Source organism: Pleurodeles waltl, chromosome 3_1, assembly GCF_031143425.1.
Source record: "Pleurodeles waltl isolate 20211129_DDA chromosome 3_1, aPleWal1.hap1.20221129, whole genome shotgun sequence".
In the NCBI taxonomy this organism is placed as follows: Eukaryota; Metazoa; Chordata; class Amphibia; order Caudata; family Salamandridae; genus Pleurodeles; species Pleurodeles waltl.
The window spans coordinates 425,839,953-425,859,461 of NC_090440.1; the positions used below are offsets into that span (position 1 = coordinate 425,839,953).

The 19,509-nt window shown below is 44.7% G+C and overlaps 1 protein-coding gene across 1 annotated transcript in view; it reads left to right on the plus strand.

Annotated features, from left to right (window-relative positions):
• KIF7 (kinesin family member 7) overlaps nucleotides 1–19,509 on the plus strand; it is a 383,648-nt gene that overhangs the window by 212,958 nt on the left and 151,181 nt on the right. The window contains exons 9-12 of the mRNA XM_069222691.1: nucleotides 4,163–4,327; nucleotides 4,839–5,041; nucleotides 5,291–5,488; nucleotides 9,541–9,666. Of these exons, the coding sequence (XP_069078792.1) occupies nucleotides 4,163–4,327; nucleotides 4,839–5,041; nucleotides 5,291–5,488; nucleotides 9,541–9,666 (692 nt within the window). The remainder of the gene's footprint in view (nucleotides 1–4,162; nucleotides 4,328–4,838; nucleotides 5,042–5,290; nucleotides 5,489–9,540; nucleotides 9,667–19,509) is intronic.

Genomic DNA, 19,509 nt, shown 5'->3' on the forward strand with positions numbered 1-19,509 from the left:
TGCTGAATGCATCCCTATAGTGCTTCAGAGTTGGAAACAGGCTATGTTGCTTCCTCTACCGAAGACGAATAATGCGGACCCTAAGTTGCTCGTCCCATCTCCCTGCTCCAGGCATGTATTTAAATTCTCGAGAAAAGGGGAAATCTTCAAATTTCTGGTTTCCTGGAAGTTAATAATTTTCTTCATGATTCCCAGTCGGGCTTACATACTGGCTTCAGCACAGAAACCGCTCTGCTCAAGGTAGCTGACTTTATCAAGGAGACCATGGACCAGGGTGGAGTAGCTATGGTGGTTCTTCTTGATTTTTCTGCAGCCTTTGATAAGGTCTCCCACTCTGTTCTCTTAGATAGACTATGGGAAGTGGGCATTCAGGAGCTGGCCTGGGTCTAGCTGAAATCGTATTTGGAGGACCTCACTCGAAGGGTTTTCTTTCCACTCTTTACTTCTTCCGCTAGACCTTTGGAGTGTGGGGTCCCTCAAGGCACTGCTCTGAGCCCTACACTTTTAAATATCTATCTGGCCAGTCTGGTTGAAACTAGGGGCATGAGAATTGTTTCTTGCGCAAATGATATGCAGCTGATGCTGTCTTTTCAGAAAAAGGTTTGTGGGGCACTGGCTGCGTTCGGGGACTGTATGAAAGAGGTGGGGGCCTGGATGAGAGCAAACCACCTTAAATTAAACTTGGATAAAACTGAGATTGTGTTCTTTGGCACAAATTCTTACCCAGATGCTTCTAACTGATGGCCTTTATAGCCAGGGGCTCCCCCTGTGTCGGCCTCAGCGCAATGGAATTTAGGGGTAACATTTGATGCTCAACTTTCCTCTGACCCGCAAGTCAAATCTGTCCCCACCAGCTGTTTCCTATTGCTGAAAATGACCAGGAAGATGATTTATTTGATCCCAGAGGACTACTGTAAATCTGTAATCCGTGCATTGATTATCTCAAGATTGGACTATGCTAATAGTCTATATCTGGGTCTTTCAGCCTACTTACTTCATAAGTTAGATTATCCTGAGTGCTGTAGCTAGGCTGACTTTGTAGTTTCCAGCCCTCGCATTGGCCACGTACGTCATTGTTGCTCAGGTTGCACTGGCTGCCCATCAGTAGCTGCATTAAATTTAAAGCTCTTACTTTTGCCTATAGAGCTTGTGCATTTCAAGGTCTGGGTTACGTGGTGAAAAGACTTGCCTTGCCGCAATTTGCTTCTGGTGCAGAGGATCATTAGGTCAAGGGGAGGCAGTTGCTTGTTTTCTTATTTGACCACCAGACTTTGGAACAACCTTCCTGCGTATCTTCGTCAGGCACATTCTGAATCCGCTTTTCAGAAACTTCTAAAGACCCATTTGTTTGACCAGTAGTTAGTCCCTTATATTTGCTGTTCTGCTGCCCTTGCATATTGAAGTCGCTAGAGCCAGAACACCTTTTCGGAGGTAGCTGCGCGCTCTAGAAATGTTTTTGTTGTTGTTGTTGTTGTTGTTGTTTAGTTGTAAAATATAGCAGTAATCGGTGTTCAGTGAGTTTCCTAGAACGTTTGGCCGCTGTGCCACTGCAGCTGCCGCATGATTCAAACCATGGCCCTAGTGCCTGCAAGGTAACTGCATTTGTGACTGTTTGTTTACTAGTGAAATCTAGCAATAATCTGTGTTCAGTGGGTTTCCTAGAGCTTTTGGCCCTGTACCACTGCACCTGCTGCACCATTCAAATCAAGGCCCTAGTGCCTGCAACTTAACTGCTTGTTTAGGAGTAAAATATAGCAATAATCGGTGATCAGTGGGTTTCCTAGAGCTTTTGGCCCCTGTGCCACTGCACCTGCTGCACCTGCTGCACCTTTCAAATCAAGGCCCTAGTGCCTGCAAGGTAACTGCACTTGTGACTGCTTGCTTAGTAGTAAACTATAGCAATAATTGGTTTTCTAGAGCTTTTGGCCTCTGTGTCACTGCACCTGCAGTACCATTCAAATCATGGCCCTAGGGTAACTGCACTTGTGACTGCTTGTTTGCCAGTAAAATATAGCAATAATCGGTGATCACTGAGTTTTCTAGAGCTTTTGCCCCTGTGCCACTGCACCTGCTGCACCATTCAAATTGTGGCCCTATAGCCTGCAAGGTAACTGCACATGTGACTGCTTGTTTAGTAGTACAAAACAGGCACAATTACAGACGGAATAGATAATTATAGTGTAGCTAAACAAAAACACAAAGGCTTTCATAAAAATTGCCTTCAAACTTATCCAGCTCCAAAACGAGTTGCCACAGATGTCATTAATAAAGCATTTGCTTTACAAATCAAGGTGAAAATCAAGCATTGTTAAATTGTAACAGTGTGGCTGGCTGATTCCTGTGAATAAATCTTATCCTGTGCTTAACAGTGAATGGGCCATAAATTGCGAAATATTTTTCAAAAATGATTATAGCAACGTTCATGCTTCCATCCACCCTGCCAAGGCCAATAGGGAACTTTATGCCCCACCAATACAAGGCAACTATTTTGTGCAGCTAAAGAACGAGATACCTTTTGAGATGGCTACATCTTAAATAAAACAGTAAAAGGTACAAGTGGGCTTCATAGAGAAAGTACACTGCATTCCTTTTTCCTGTAAACACTCTCACTTTGAAGTCACCCCAAAGCAAAATAAACACCAAGCTCACTAGAAGAGACAGCTTGACGTTTGAAGAGATAAGATTTACAGGCCTGTTTATTACCGAAAAGGAGTTCATGGAAATATAGTGTAAACATGGCTTTAACATGGAGGTACGAAATACAGCTGGTGAGACTTAAGCAAATAAAGCCAGCAAAAAGAAACTCCAAAAATGTGAGTTACTAACCACAATGCCAGTGGCAGGCAATGGGCAGAATGCATTCCCCGGTCAACATTCTGAAACTCCCCAAGATGTCTTTCGCAACCAGACAGTTGCGCTTTCTGGTAGGCTGTGACCTAAAAATTAGCTCCCTGGCCCCTGAGTATATGAGGTTGATCTGGAGATGGTCTATTTAAGTCTTTTGCATTTTATCTTTAGGTAAAATATGTTTTTGCACTGTTTTATTTTTTTCTTTGGGTCCTCCTTTCTACATAATTCATCTATTGTCTTTTCAGTTTGGACAATTGAAGAAGCAGGTTATTCAATGCAATGAGTTAAGTTAGCGACTTAGTCCCGTAATGTGATGGCATTAATAAGTTGAAAAGACTACTTTAGCCATGAAATGATCAAACAGCAGTGAAATGAGTAGATACATTATTTGAATCAGGTTGACTACATTCATGTTGAATAGATACACAGACTGTGCTATTAATTGTCACTTTAAAGTTATGTAATACTGTGTCACTATTAATCCACGTTTTAGCATGAATTGCTTTGATATCTCACATCTCCCAATGGATATACATGCTTTTAATTAGCTACTTAGCCAGTGGAGCATTGCTTATATATCAACTCACTTTTATTAACCTAGTGGGGAATGATGGAGAAAAAACGTTTAAACTTGGGTAACGCAATGTGAGTTACTGTGCACTTGACTATTGTGGACATATCCACCTTATGCTATGAAACGTGATGGTATCAATAAGTTGAATAAAGCTACGTAGGCCACTTAGTGATCAAACAACATTGAAATAAGTTGGGGTGTATTATTTGATTCATGTTGATTATATTTATGCCAAATTTGCAGAAAGATCAGGACGCTGGCTGTCACTTTAATTAGAAATTAAACTTTGATGTAACATCATGTAAATTACTGCAAATTTAATTAGTGTGGATTTATCCACTTCATTGTTATATACCTCTAAAACAGTGATTACGTTTTTATTCGTTTTTTTGTGATGTGGCTATGTTTAAAAAAATAAAAAAGAATTGAACAACTCCACCGCTCATGTGACCAAAGCCCGTGTGTGGTCGTATTGCATCATCTTGGTTTTCCCCTCCAATAAAACGTTGGTTGAAGTATTCCGGCTGGAGTGGATCGTTTTCCACTCTTGAAATAGTGTGTGGTCTTGTTGGTGATATTGAGAGTGACAACGCTCGGGCACGAGCCCTGACCTGCCAGGCAGGGCATTTGTAGCATCCATCTGTTTTTGAAGCAAAATTAATATATATTAAGATTAATTTTATAATAGAATTTATAAAATGTTTTCTTGGAAATTAAGTATGAAAGTCTCCGTTTCAGTTGCTGACATCAAGAGGAATTCCAGTGGTTTTGGAGGAAGGCTTGTACGGTCTATAAAAAATCATGATCAAGAGTGGAGGCTACTACAAGCCCAACAAAAGGTCAGGGAACTTGCAATCAACATCCGCATGAAGGAAGAGCTGATCAGGGAACTTATTAAAACAGGTAGGAAGATGACATTAAAGCGGCCAACTATAATCCAGTGAATCAGCTTTTGGATTTGGAATGTACCATGTAGCAATTTTCTGCTGGTGCTATGTGACCTAAACTACTGTAGTAATGCATCAGATGTTAAGGGTAGTCTTGCCCAATCTTTACTGGTCCAAAGAATGAATATTCTTTTTATGGCTTATGTCTTTTATTGCATAGCTTGTATGGGAAAACATCAGCAATAATTGTCCTGTCTTTATTTTGCATTCATATAGCCTTTGCCACATCTGCACACATTTTCTATGTAATACTGCCTGATTGTTTCAGAAAACATTTTTTTTTATGAGCCATAATTGACCTTGTGGACAAATATAACATTCACTCTTTACTAGAAACAAATAAGTTTCAACGTTTATGTGGTTATTATCAATTCTGACAGGTTTTACAATGAAATTAGTTTATTTGGCAGTTGATTTAATTTTTGCCAGAGCAATGTAATACATTGATTGTCCTTGTGCAATTTTAGGAAAGGATGCTCAAGCTATGAACAAACAATACAGCATGAAAATTTCAGATCTTGAATGCGAGACTGAGCAGGTGCGGGCAGAGCTAATTGAGTGTCAGGGACAGTTGCAAGAGCTTGAAGGAAAGGACACTACAGACCCTACTGAAAAATGCAAAGTCCAAGAATGCCGCCAGAAAATAGCTGCAGCTCGCAGTAAAGTACAGGTTTGTAACTTGCCCCCCAGGAACGACTGAGTTCGGTATTGAAAGATTGTATGCGAAACAATATGCTTCTGTTCCTCTTCCATATTCTTTGGGTGATTTTGGTATTTCTTCCAGTAATTTATATCTAGTGTAAGCATCAGCTAAACAATGTTGAAAATGTTTCAGCCTTCCTCCTTCAGTTTATTTTTCACCATCGGTAACATGGAATTAGTGCCAGTAATTCCAGCTCCTTTTTGGTTAACTCTGCAGGTCTTGAAGGAGAAAAAGCAAGCAACGGAGAAGCTGGTGTCCCTGTCAGCTCAGAGTGAGAAGCGAATACAGGAGCTAGAGCGTAATGTGCTGTTGATGAAACAACAGCAAGAACGGCTTCAGAAGAAATTGAAAGGAGAGGCAGATCAGAAACGCCGGCTAGAGAATGAAATGCAGAAGAGCAGTCACAGAGTGGTGGTACGAATTTGAGACTGGGATTCATTAATTGAGAGTGGGAGGCTCTTGTCGAATTAAATGATCGGCTGCAAGGCCCTCTGAACTGATAAAAACTCTAGAATAAGTTCCAGTTTTTGGCGAATGTAATATGAAATGATTGGAAACCACACAAATGTTTTAAGACTGGTTTGACTATCTAGGATTAAGAGCCAGATGTAGGTAAGTATGATTTTGCGACTTGCAATTTGCGAGTCACAGCGACTCGCAAATTGCAACTCACAAAACCAAATGCAGAAAGGTGTCTCAGACACCTTCTGCGACTCGCTATGGGGTCGCAAAGACCCACCTCATGAATATTAATGACGTGGGTCGCAGTTTGCGACCCCATAGCGAGTCCATGCACTCACAGGGATGGTGGCCTGGTGGAGACAGCAGACCTCCATGTCTGTGACTGCTTTTTTTAATAAAGCAATTTATTTATTATTTTTGCAGCCAGTTTTCCTTAAAGGAAAACGAGCTGCAAAAATAAAAAAACTTCTGAAACCATTTGGTTTCGTTTTTTTCAGAGTAGGCAGTGGTCCTTAGGACCACTGCCTGCTCTGAAAAAACATTTTTGTCGACATTCACAAAGGGGAAGGGGTCCCATGGGGACCCCTTCCCTTTTGCGAATGAGTTACCACCCACTTCAAGTGGGTGGTAACTGCGAGTTGGTTTGCGACCGCAATCGCGGTCACAAAGCAACTCAGCATGGCGATGCGGTCGCAAATAGGAAGGGAACACCCCTTCCTATTTGCGAGTCGCAGCCTCAAATTGCGAGTCGGTACCGACTTGCAGTTTGCGACGTGCAAAAGGCTTTCTACATCTGGCCTTAAATCTTTATCTTTACAGATTACTAGGGGGACGTTTAATATTTTAGTCTCTTTTAATAATCACTATATTTTATGAATGTGCGTTCCCAATATAACTCACTTAACCCACCCTACTCTAACCTTCAATATTTCCAACAGAAACATGTTAAACAACCTGTATTGTGGATTTGTAAAGAAATGGCTCCCTGTTGCAGTTACCCCCCACTTTTTTCCTGATACTGATGCTGACTTGACTGAGAAGTGTGCTGGGACCCTGCTAACCAGGCCCCAGCACCAGTGTTCTTTCACCTAAAATGTACCATTGTCTCCACAATTGGCACAACCCTGGCACCCAGGTAAGTCCCTTGTAACTGGTACCCCTGGTACCAAGGGCCCTGATGCCAGGGAAGGTCTCTAAGGGCTGCAGCATGTCTTATGCCACCCTGGGGACCCCTCACTCAGCACAGACACACTGCTTGCCAGCTTGTGTGTGCTGGTGGGGAGAAAATGACTAAGTCGACATGGCACTCCCCTCAGGGTGCCATGCCAACCTCACACTGCCTGTGGCATAGGTAAGTCACCCCTCTAGCAGGCCTTACAGCCCTAAGGCAGGGTGCACTATACCACAGGTGAGGGCATAGGTGCATGAGCACTATGCCCCTACAGTGTCTAAGCAAAACCTTAGACATTGTAAGTGCAGGGTAGCCATAAGAGTATATGGCCTGGGAGTCTGTCAAAAACGAACTCCACAGCTCCATAATGGCTACACTGAATACTGGGAAGTTTAGTATCAAACTTCTCAGAATAATAAACCCACACTGATGCCAGTGTTGGATTTATTAACAAATGCACACAGAGGGCATCTTAGAGAAACCCCCTGTATTTTACCCAATTGTTCAGTGCAGGACTGACTGGTCTGTGCCAGCCTGCTGCTGAGAGACGAGTTTCTGACCCCATGCGGTGAGAGCCTTTGTGCTCTCTGAGGACAGAAACAAAGCCTGCTCTGGGTGGAGGTGCTTCACACCTCCCCCCTGCAGGAACTGTAACACCTAGCAGTGAGCTTCAAAGGCTCAAGCTTCGTGTTACAATGCCCCAGGGCACTCCATCTAGTGGAGATGCCCGCCCCCTGGACACAGCCCCCACTTTTGGCGGCAAGTCCAGGAGAGATAATGAGAAAAACAAGGAGGAGTCACTGGCCAGTCAGGACAGCCCCTAAGGTGTCCTGAGCTGAGGTGATTCTGACTTTTAGAAATCCTCCATCTTGCAGATGGAGGATTCCCCCAATAGGATTAGGGATGTGCCCACCTCCCCTCAGGGAGGAGGCACAAAGAGGGTGTAGCCACCCTCAAGGACAGTAGCCATTGGCTACTGCCCTCCCAGACCTAAATACACCCCTAAATTCAGTATTTAGGGGCACCCCAGAACCTAGGAAATCAGATTCCTGCAACTACAAGAAGAAGAGGACTGCTGAGCTGAAAGACCCCTGCAGAAGAAGAAAAGAAGACACCAACTGCTTTGGCCCCAGTCCTACCGGCCTGTCTCCTGCCTTCTAAAGAAACCTGCTCCAGCGACGCTTTCCCCAGGACCAGCGACCTCTGAATCCTCAGAGGACTGCCCTGCTTCAAGAAGGACAAGAAACTCCTGAGGACAGCGGCCCTGTTCCAAAAAGACTGCAACTTTGTTACAGAGGAGCAGATTTAAAGACCCCTGCAAATCCCCGCAAGAAGCGTGAGACTTGCAACACTGCACCCGGCGACCCCGACTCGACTGGTGGAGAAACAACGCTACAGGGAGGCCCCTCCGGCGACTCCAAGACTGTGAGTAACCAAAGTTGTCCCCCCTGAGCCCCCACAGCGACGCCTGCAGAGGGAATCCCGAGGCTCCCCCTGACCGCGACTGCCTGACTCTAAAATCCCGACGGCTGGAAAAGACCCTGCACCCGCAGCCCCCAGCACCTGAAGGATCGGAACTCCAGTGCAGGAGTGACCCCCAGGAGGCCCTCTCCCTTGCCCAGGTGGTGGCTACCCCGAGGAGCCCCCCCCCTTGCCTGCCTGCACCGCTGAAGAGACCCCTTGGTCTCCCATTGACTCCCATTGGAAACCCGACGCTAGTTTACACACTGCACCCGGCCGCCCCCGCGCTGCTGAGGGTGTACTTTTTGTGTGGACTTGTGTCCCCCCCGGTGCCCTACACAACCCCCCTGGTCTGCCCTCCGAAGACGCGGGTACTTACCTGCTGGCAGACTGGAATCGGGGCACCCCCTTCTCTCTATTGAAGCCTATGTGTTTTGGGCACCACTTTGAACTCTGCACCTGACCGGCCCTGAGCTGCTGGTGTGGTGACTTTGGGGTTGCTCTGAGCCCCCAACGGGGGGCTACCTTGGACCCCAATCTTAACCCCGTAGGTGGTGTACTTACCTGCAAAACCTAACAATACTTTACCTCCCCCAGGAACTGTGAAAATTGCAGTGTCCACTTTTAAAACAGCTATTTGTGTTTTATGTGAAAAGTATATATGCTACTGTAATTATTCAAAGTTCCTAAAGTACTTACCTGCAATACCTTTCAAATGAGATATTACATGTAGAATTTGAACCTGTGGTTCTTAAAATAAACTAAGAAAATATATTTTTCTATAACAAAAACCTATTGGCTTGGAATTGTCTCTGAGTGTGTGTTCCTCATTTATTGCCTGTGTGTATGTACAACAAATGCTTAACACTACTCCTTCGATAAGCCTACTGCTCGACCACACTACCACAAAATAGAGCATTAGTATTATCTCTTTTTGCCACTATCTTACCTCTAAGGGGAACCCTTGGACTCTGTGCATACTATTCCTTACTTTGAAATAGTGCATACAGAGCCAACTTCCTACAGGATTCATCTGTTCTAAGGCCTCATGTTTCTATTCAAACTGTATGCCATAAAAATATATCTTGATGGCTTGAAATATGGTGTCAGCAATAGAAGAAAACCTACATATATGCATGATAGAAAATAAATAATGCTCATATGTTTGTATCGCTAAAAAAATGCTCCAGTGAGCTGCAAACACACTTACAGGGCAATATACTATATCTTGATAGTAATGGCCTGTAATCCAATTTAGTTCAGCTGTGTTTTTGCAGTGTTAATAGTTTCTAGATTCACTGGAAGTACATACAGTTAAGTCACTTTATGTGCAGTTTGTGTTCTCTCTAAATCAGCCACTGTTGTTTATTAGGAGCTGGAACGGAAGCATGACCAACAGCAAAAGATCCTGAGGATCAAAACAGAGGAGATTGCTGCGTTCCAGAGGAAAAGAAGAAGTGGGAGCAATGGCTCAGTCATAAGCCTAGAACAGCAGCAGGTAAGACCACCTTGGGCAGACTCAAGGTATGATATCTGTTGCCAGTAAGTTGCCAACCTTTTGGGCATTTGTTCTCCAGAGTTCTTCCCATTACTTTAGAAGGATACTTCATACCAATGTGTAGCTAAACTATGGCCTTTTCTGAAAACCTAGCAGTTCTGAAGGCGCCACAGTACTTCCTTGTAGGAAAGTGCCCCTTTTGACATGACCACTCTTACTTTTTTGCCACTCATACTGAGGTTTTTCAACTGAAGGTGCACTGTGTTCCTGCTTACCCTGTCCCCAGTGCCAGTGCTCTCTCCCTAAAACAAGTTAAAGGTCTAATTGTGTACAATAGTCACACATTTTAGCACCCCTGTAAGTCCCTAGTAAGTGTGATACCCCTTGAACCTAGGGCCTGAGTACTAAAAGGGTCCCTAAGGGCTTTCAGCATGTATTGGCCACCCATGGTGCACTCATTGTGTGCCATGCCCAAGTCACTGCATCTAATATGTGTAAGTCACCCCTTGACCTCCTGGTCGTGTGCGCCGCTCCCCCTGCTGCTGCTGCCTAAACCTCCTAGCGCCACGAGGCTGTGCTTCGCTCACAGCCCTCAAGGCCCTCCTGTTCAGTAACTGCTCGCCAACCACTCTGCTTCAGTGCACGCTTCTACTTTGTTTTGGACCTGATTACTGGTAATTCATTCTGGTTAAGTTGTAGTCTGTTTTATTCTGGTTAAGTTGTATTCTGTGTTGGGTTCTTCGGTGTTATTTGGCATTTGTTGTTTTATTTGGTAGTTACCTAGGTGTCCCTGGTTAGCTGTAGCCCTCTGCCCCCTCACCCGCTCCCTCTGTTTTCCTGCTCCTGCAGGTTCCCGCTCCCCGTCTGCGGCTCCCACCTCCCAGGACTACTTATGGAAGCTGTTGCATGGCCGGCGCGTCCAAGGCAAGCCTGCCTGGGCCCTTCCACTTCTAGACCGCACCCAGTTCTAGGAACCATCTTTCTCCCACCGCTACTCCAGAACAGAACTTACCACCCTCAATGCCAGACCCCGCAACAAGAACTTCTGACGCACTTCTCCTCGCTCCACAGTAGGTCCCTTCGCCTTCTGCCTCTATCTGTTCACCTCCTAACCAACTCACCGGCGCACTCTACCTCTACCACTTCTGGCAACGACTACTCCCTGCCAACTACACTGCATCCTACTCAATGTCCACTCCCAAGCATTTGACCATGAAATGGGACAACATCACCACCCTCGCCCCCAACATTGTCTCCCTCACAGAGGCCTGGCTCAACGCGGCCTCCTCACCCGACATCGCCGCAGCCACACCTGGCAGATACAAGATCGTCCACAATGACTGCATCAACAAACTCTGAGGTGTAATCGATCACCATAATACACAAGAAATCCATTCACTGCACCACCATCATGGACAATGACACAATGATCATGGAACACCTCAAATTCCAGCTCACTGTAGATGGTAAACTCACCGTCAAAGGCACAATCACCTACAGACCCCTAGGGCACCGCCCCGCTTCTGCAACGCTACCCCTGAATTAATCTACCCCCAAGCCATTGACACCGAACACTACATCTTCCTCAGGGACCTCAATTTCCACCCTGATGACCCCAACGACACCAGCACCACCAACCTTCTAAACAGCATAAACATCATTGGCCACTGACCCAACGCACATTGTGATGCACACTCTAGACCCCCATCTCTACAGCCAGCAACAGAGTCAAATACAGCCACACCACAAAGCTCACCTGGACAGACCACAGCATTGTCCACTTAACCTACACTACAGCACCCAGCTGTGCCACCAGACCACTAAGCACTCCCATCGAAAACTTGGCCAGATTTACCACCTAGGATCTCCAACAGCGCTGACAAAGTCGCCCCCAAGCAAAACCTCCAAACCAAACAGACCCTCCAAACAATCTAGCTGGTACACCCTGGAACTTAGAAATGCGAAATGCAACTGCAAACAACTGGAAAGGGGATGACGGACCACCAAGGAACCACCTTCAAAAGCACACTCAGCCACTACCACAAACCTCTGAAAGACTCCAGAAGGCACACCTTAGCCAACCACATCCAAGCCAGTTCCAACCACAGCAAAGAAATCTTCAGCATTGTCAAGGAGTTCCCTAACCCATTAGCAACTGGAAACAGCACCTCCCGTTCCCTGGACTTACGCAACACTTTTCTGACTACTTTCACGTCACAATATCCACCAGCTACAGAAACATCATGCCCCTACCCACCACCACTGGCGCCCTCAGCCTTCTAGATCCCACAGATGCCCAGAACAATAGAATCACCAAATGGAGCCAGCTCACCACTCAAAACACCATCAACATCATGTGCTTTGTCCACTCAGGATCCCTCACGGACCCTTGTCCACACCACATCTTCAATCTCTGCAACAGCCCCTTCGTCAGCAAACTCCCAGACATCCTCAACATGTCCATCACCTCAGCCATCTACCCGGACAATTGGAAATGAGCCAGAATTAAACCTCTCCTCAAGAAACCCTCCACTGACCCCAGCGAACTCAAAATTACTGTTAGATCTCCCGGCTCCCCTTCGCAGCCAAAGTACTTGAGAAAGCCATCAATCAACAGCTCACAGCATACCTAGAGAACAACAAGTTTCTGAACGCAAACCAATCCGGATTCCGCTCCAACCACAGAACCCAAACTACCCTGCTCGCCGCCACGGATGATATCAGAAACCTCCTGGACCAAAGGAACTGCTGCTCTGATCCTCCTCGTCCTCTCAGCAGCCTTCAACACCATCTCCCACCACACCCTAGCCAAGAGGCTCCATCAGACCGACATCTAGGACGATGCCCTGAAATGGATTGCATCTTTCCCTTCTGGGAGAACTCAGAGTGTCCTCCTCTTTCCTTTCACCTCAAAGCCGTCATCTGCAATGTCCCCTAAGCATCATCCCTCCGCCCCACCCTCTTCAACACCCATATGACTCCCTTGGCCAACATCGTCAGAAACCACAGACTAAACATCATCTTCTATACAGACCACACCCAGCTTATCCGCTCACTTCCACCTCTGCATGACCAGCGTTGTCCACTGGATGAAGGACAACTGCCTCAGGCTCAACACAGACAAAACAGAGGGAACACTGCCTCACCGTGGGATGACTCCATGTGGCCTGCTGACCTCGGATCCCCCCACTCCACCCAACCCCCACACACCAAGCCTGAAACCTCGGTATGATCCTTGACAACTAACTCACCATGAGGAGCCAGATCAATGCAGCCGCCTCAGCCTGCACCTCACCCTCCACATGCACCATAAGATTTTCAAATGTCTCCCAATCTCCACTAGACAAACAGTCACACAGGCCCTCGTCACCAGGTGTAACGCTTTGTACACTGGACCCATAGCACACTGTTGTGGTCTTGGCTAGACTCTGACATCATTGACCAATGATGTCAGAGAATGGAAGGGAGATGTCCTGAGGATTCTCGGAGGGACGGTTGGGGAGAGAAGGAAGAAGCAAGTAAGCAGCAGGACTGTTGTGGATGCTGTATAATAAAGACTTAACCAACAAGTCTTGGATCCGTGGATTTACTTCATGTAACAGTGGCGACGAGGTGTTACAGCATCCACCGAACCTGGCGTGTGATAGACTGTCGGCTGGGCTTCTATCAAGATCTTACATTTGAGAAGAGGAGCTGTGTTGATTTCAGCGTTATCCTGATGTTTTGAGTGCTCCTGTGTGGCAGTAATAGGAGCTGTCATTTTAGGGTTTTGAAACTGTGTCGAGTGCGCCACAGGCTTGTGCGCACTGTGAATTTGTTGAGCTGCGACGGACGAAAAGAAAAGGTATTTGGCCGTTTTTTTTTTAAGCTCAGCTGCTGATTCCTCTATAGATATGTAGTCTAATCTAGTAAGAATAGGGCCAGCATGATATGAAAAGGCCTGTGGACCTACGGAGTCCTGTGCAGGAAAGTGCTCTTTGATGGATTGAACTTTCTTAAAAATGGAAGACAGAAAGCTCTTCACATAAATCAATAGAGTGGTATGGAACATTCTTAGCTGCATTTGAAGAAAGGCATGAGTTAACAATTTTGAACAACTCACGAGGTTTATTGGATATTAACATTTTAAAAATGTCCCCTGCTGTGTGGCAACAGTTGTTTTAAGCGCGTGCTGGGCGGAATTGTAGCGACGCTCGAACGCGCGCCGAAGTTCAAAGAAGAAGCAGGAATCTTACCATTGCACGCGTTCAGCAGCATTTCAAGACTCTGTTTTGGCAACGTGACACGACGCTTTCCAACACTTGTTTTCACCTTATTACATCGCGAGACTGGCGCGAATGTCAGATCTCGTGTGTTTTACAGCTTGACAGTGTCTAGACTGCTAACTCATTGTTTTCAGTGGAGAAAAAAAAAAAAACGTATTTTCATATACTTTGTTTCCTGGTAATGTTGTATGTAGTAAAATAGAAAGATGTCAATATGTGAATAATATAGTATTCTTGATCTCAGTATTTAGAGGTTTTGAACATTTCATTGTATTGCTATTTATTTATTGATCTATTTTCTTATTTATCTGATTTATCTTGGAGCATATTTTCTGCACTATGTCTCATATGGCTACTCTCAGTTTGGCCCAACCACCACAATTTTTATCTGAACGTGGGGAACCTGTGTTACCGTGGAAAAAATGGATTAACCTTTTTGAATCTTACTTGATTGGCATTGGTGGTGAAAAATTTTCGCCAGCAAGGAAACAAGGAATTCTTCTGCATAATTTAGGTATTGAAGGGAGGAATATCTATGACAGCCTTGATCCAATTATGATTGGCACTGCAGATGGCGATCCTAGGGATGTATATGATATGTCAATCATGATATTGAAGAAACATTTTGATACCCGAATAAATGTAGTCATGGAAAGACATAAATTCTTCATGAGAACACAAGCTAGAGATGAAAGAGTGGGAAATTACGTTGCTTCTCTAAAAACACTAGCACAGACTTGTGATTTTGCTGGTTTAACTGACTCTCTTATCAGGGATCAACTGGTAAGATGTACCAATAATCCTAGAGTGCAAGAAAAGTTATTAGCGAAAAATCCCTCCCTAGAAGATGCTGTTGCTATTGTGGAGAGTTTGGAGCATGCTGCTTCCTGCGTCAAGGAAATGAAGAACACCACTTCGAACTGTTTAGCTGACTTTCCGGTTAATCCGGCGGTAGCTAAAATTTCCACCCAAGAAGGTTTACAAGAGAGGAATATCATACAAAGACCAGTGGCAAGTCATCTAAAAGGGGGCAGCGACATGCCCAAAGAGCCCAAACTTAAATGTTATAAATGTGGCAGTTCTGGACATTTAGCAAACAATCCGAGATGTTTTGCTAGGAATGTCAACTGCAGGAATTGTGGAAAGAAAGGACATTTAGCTAAAGTTTGCAAAAATTTAAAGATAAATGTAATAGATGAAGCAATGTCAAGTCAACAATTGATCTTAAATGTGAAGTGTCCTGATACTATAAGTAGTGACACCAAGTTAGTGATGCCAAAATGTGATATAGAGATTGATGGTAAGGTTGTTCCTGTCCTTGCAGATTCAGGATCTCCTTTTACCTTAATAGGTGATAAAAACTGGGAGACCATTTTTGGTAATGACCACATTGAACTTTTCCCTCCAGACATTAACCCCATAGGCTATGGTGGACAGAGAATTGATTTATTTGGCTATTCATTGATGACAATCAAATTCAAGGGACGTGAAACTGTAGGGAAAATGTATGTGGCCAAACGAGGAGATAACTTGTTGGGGTGGAGACATCAAAAAGATCTGGGCATTATTCTCGACCCAAATTCCCCTGAACAAGTTCTTTCTATATCTCATATAGGAAGTGATGATTCAATTGTGAACGAATTTCCTGAAGTGTTCAGTGACAAATTAGGGGTGTTGGCAGATTTCAAGCATAAGATTATTTTGAAATCTTCTGCCAAACCAGTAGTACATAAAGTAAGGAAAGTGCCCCATTTGATGTTGTCTCCGTTGCAGGATGAGCTTAACAGGCTGCTGAGTTTGGGAGTTATAGAAGAAATTGAAGCTTCGGAATGGTTGGCTCCCATTGTTTTAGTCCCCAAGGACAATGGTTCTAAAATTAGAATGTGTGTGGACTTGAGAGGTCTCAACCAGTGCATATGGGTAGACCGTCAACCTTTGCCAAATATTAATGAAACTTTAACCATGCTTTCACAAGCCAAGGTATTTAGTGTGTTGTATTTATCTGCGGCCTACCATCAAATTTTGCTTCATGAAGACTCAAGACACTTAACTTCTTTTGTTACGCCTTTGGGAGCTTTTAGGTTTATTAGGATGCCTTTTGGCTTAGCGTCGGCTGCTGCATGTTTCCAAAGAATAATGAAAGAAGTGCTTAAGGGTTTGAGTTCTGTCTTATTCTTCCAAGATGATATGCTGATTTATAGTAAAGATGAAGAGGAGCATGATATTGTTCTCAGAGCAGTTTTGAGGAGATTAAAGGATAAAGGGTTAACATTAAAAAAAGAAAAGTGCAAGTTCAAGGTTGGAACAGTTTCTTATCTAGGGCACACCATATCTGGTGATGGTATTAAACCTAAAGTGACATTGGCAAAATCTATCATATCAATGCCTACTCCTTCTGACAGAGATCAAGTGCGCTCATTTCTTGGTTTAGCAGAATACTACTCGAAGTTCATTAGAAACTTTGCGAGTGTGGTACAACCTTTAAGAGCTATGCTAAAGAAAGGTGTGGATTTTGTGTGGACCTCGGAGTGTGAGGAGGCATTTGACATTGTTAAATCCAGAATTGGAGAGATGCCTACTCTGGGTCATTTTGATACCAAGAGAAGAACTTTGCTGTCTACGGATGCTAGCCTGAAGGGTTTGGGTGCAGTCCTCTCACAGTTGGTTGATGGTGAAGAGAAAGTGGTGGCTTTTGCTTCTCGATCTCTTAGAGAGGCAGAAGTCCGCTATTCAGTAATAGAGCGGGAAGCTTTAGCATGCAATTGGGCAGTTAATCACTTTAAGTACTATCTATGGGGGTTACCCTTTGTACTTAGAAGTGATCACAGACCTTTAGTGCAGATGTTTTCATGCCGTAATATAGAAAACACAACTCCACGTATCAAACGTTGGGTAGAAGATTTGTTGGAATATAATTTTCATGTAGAATACCTACCAGGAAAGGAAAACATTCCAGCAGATTTCCTTTCTAGATTACCTTTGACGGACTGTACTACGGATGATCAGATTCCAATTTTGTGGATTAAAGAACCAGCTATTGATAAGGAAGGATGGGAGTCAGAATGTGAACGAGACACTGTTCGCATGCTAATTTGTGAATATGTTGTGAAGGGTTGGCCTGATTTGTGTAACTGTCCGGATGGTGTTAAACCGTTCTGGAATGTCAAAGATGAATTGAGTATTGTTGGAAATGATCTCTACAGATGTGATAGGTTGGTTCCTCCAATTGGATTGTATGAGAAACTGATCAATTTAGCTCATGAGGGACATTTAGGCAGGAATTTAACCAAAGCCAGTGTCAGAGAATGCTATTGGTGGCCAGGCCTTGATAGACAAGTTGAAGCAGTTGTAAAAAATTGTATATATTGTGCAAGGAGTGATAAATCCAAGAGTGTAAGAACTGCTCCTTTATCCCCGGTCCGTGTTCCTGATGAACCGTGGTGCAAACTTGGATTAGATATTGTGGGACCGTTTGAAACTTTACCTCACAATGAGAAATTTGCAATTGTGTTAGTTGACTATATGTCCAAGTGGGTCACTGCTAGTTGTGTGAGTGCTATTACCACTAAAGTTGTCATAGAGTTCTTAACTGATGTCTTTGCATGTGAGGGTATTCCAAAAGGGATTGTCACTGATAATGGTGTGCAATTTATCTCATCGGAAATGAAGAATTTTCTTAACAATTTAGCTATCTCTCATTTTCGCACTGCTTTATATTCCCCCCAGGCCAATGGGTTAGTTGAAAAAATGAACCAGTTGGTAGTAGCTAGTGCACAGACAGCTATGGACAAAGGTATTCCTTTAAAAACGGTCCTCAGGGAGAAGTTGTGGGCCCACAGGAATGCTCCTAATGCCGTTACTGGTATGTCTCCTTTTAGAATATTGAGAGGTAGATTGGCGGGTTCTAAACTTAATCCTCCGTGGTTGTTAGCTGATAAGGAGATTGGGGATTCACTGGATGGTAAAGATGTATTCCGACACAAAGTTATTGCAAATCAAGCAAAATATAAGAAAGCATTTGATGTGAAGCATGGTGCTCATCAAAGGTTTTGGCATGTAGGTGACATGGTATATGTTAAGAAACCTTTTTGGTCAAGGAAAGGGACGTTTAAGTTTATGGGACCGAAGAAGATTGTGCAAGTGAGAAGGAATGTTGTTGTTCTGGAAGGGGGTGATGTGTGGAGCATGTCGCGTTTAGCCAAATGTGAGAATGTTGGACCAATGACTGAGGGAATGTGCAAGGAGGAAAATATTGGTGGATCTGATCCTGATCCTGGAGAGAAGATTAGAAGGAGTGTGTAGGAAGTTGGCTCTGTATGTGCTATTTCAAAGTAAGGAATAGCATGCACAGAGTCCAAGGGTTCCCCTTAGAGGTAAAATAGTGGTAAAAATAGATAATACTAATGCTCTATTTTGTGGTAGTGTGGTCGAGCAGTAGGCTTATCCAAGGAGTAGTGTTAAGCATTTGTTGTACATACACATAGACAATAAATGAGGTACACACACTCAGAGACAAATCCAGCCAATAGGTTTTTGTATAGAAAAATATCTTTTCTTAGTTTATTTTAAGAACCACAGGTTCAAATTCTACATGTAATATCTCATTCGAAAGGTATTGCAGGTAAGTACTTTAGGAACTTTAAATCATAAAAATTGCATGTATACTTTTCAAGTTATTGACAAATAGCTGTTTTAAAAGTGGACACAGTGCAATTTTCACAGTTTCTAGGGGAGGTAAGTTTTTGTTAGGTTTACCAGGTAAGTAAGACACTTACAGGGTTCAGTTCTTGGTCCAAGGTAGCCCACCGTTGGGGGTTCAGAGCAACCCCAAAGTCACCACACCAGCAGCTCAGGGCCGGTCAGGTGCAGAGTTCAAAGTGGTGCCCAAAACACATAGGCTAGAATGGAGAGAAGGGGGTGCCCCGGTTCCGGTCTGCTTGCAGGTAAGTACCCGCGTCTTCGGAGGGCAGACCAGGGGGGTTTTGTAGGGCACCGGGGGGGACACAAGTCCACACAGAAATTTCACCCTCAGCAGCGCGGGGGCGGCCGGGTGCAGTGTAGAAACAGGCGTCGGGTTCGCAATGTTAGTCTATGAGAGATCTCGGGATCTCTTCAGCGCTGCAGGCAGGCAAGGGGGGGATTCCTCGGGGAAACCTCCACTTGGGCAAGGGAGAGGGACTCCTGGGGGTCACTTCTCCAGTGAAAGTCCGGTCCTTCAGGTCCTGGGGGCTGCGGGTGCAGGGTCTCTCCCAGGTGTCGGGACTTAGGATTCAAAGAGTCGCGGTCAGGGGAAGCCTCGGGATTCCCTCTGCAGGCGGCGCTGTGGGGGCTCAGGGGGGACAGGTTTTGGTACTCACAGTATCAGAGTAGTCCTGGGGTCCCTCCTGAGGCGTTGGATCTCCACCAGCCGAGTCGGGGTCGCCGGGTGCAGTGTTGCAAGTCTCACGCTTCTTGCGGGGAGCTTGCAGGGTTCTTTCAAGGCTGCTGGAAACAAAGTTGCAGCCTTTCTTGGAGCAGGTCCGCTGTCCTCGGGAGTTTCTTGTCTTTTCGAAGCAGGGGCAGTCCTCAGAGGATGTCG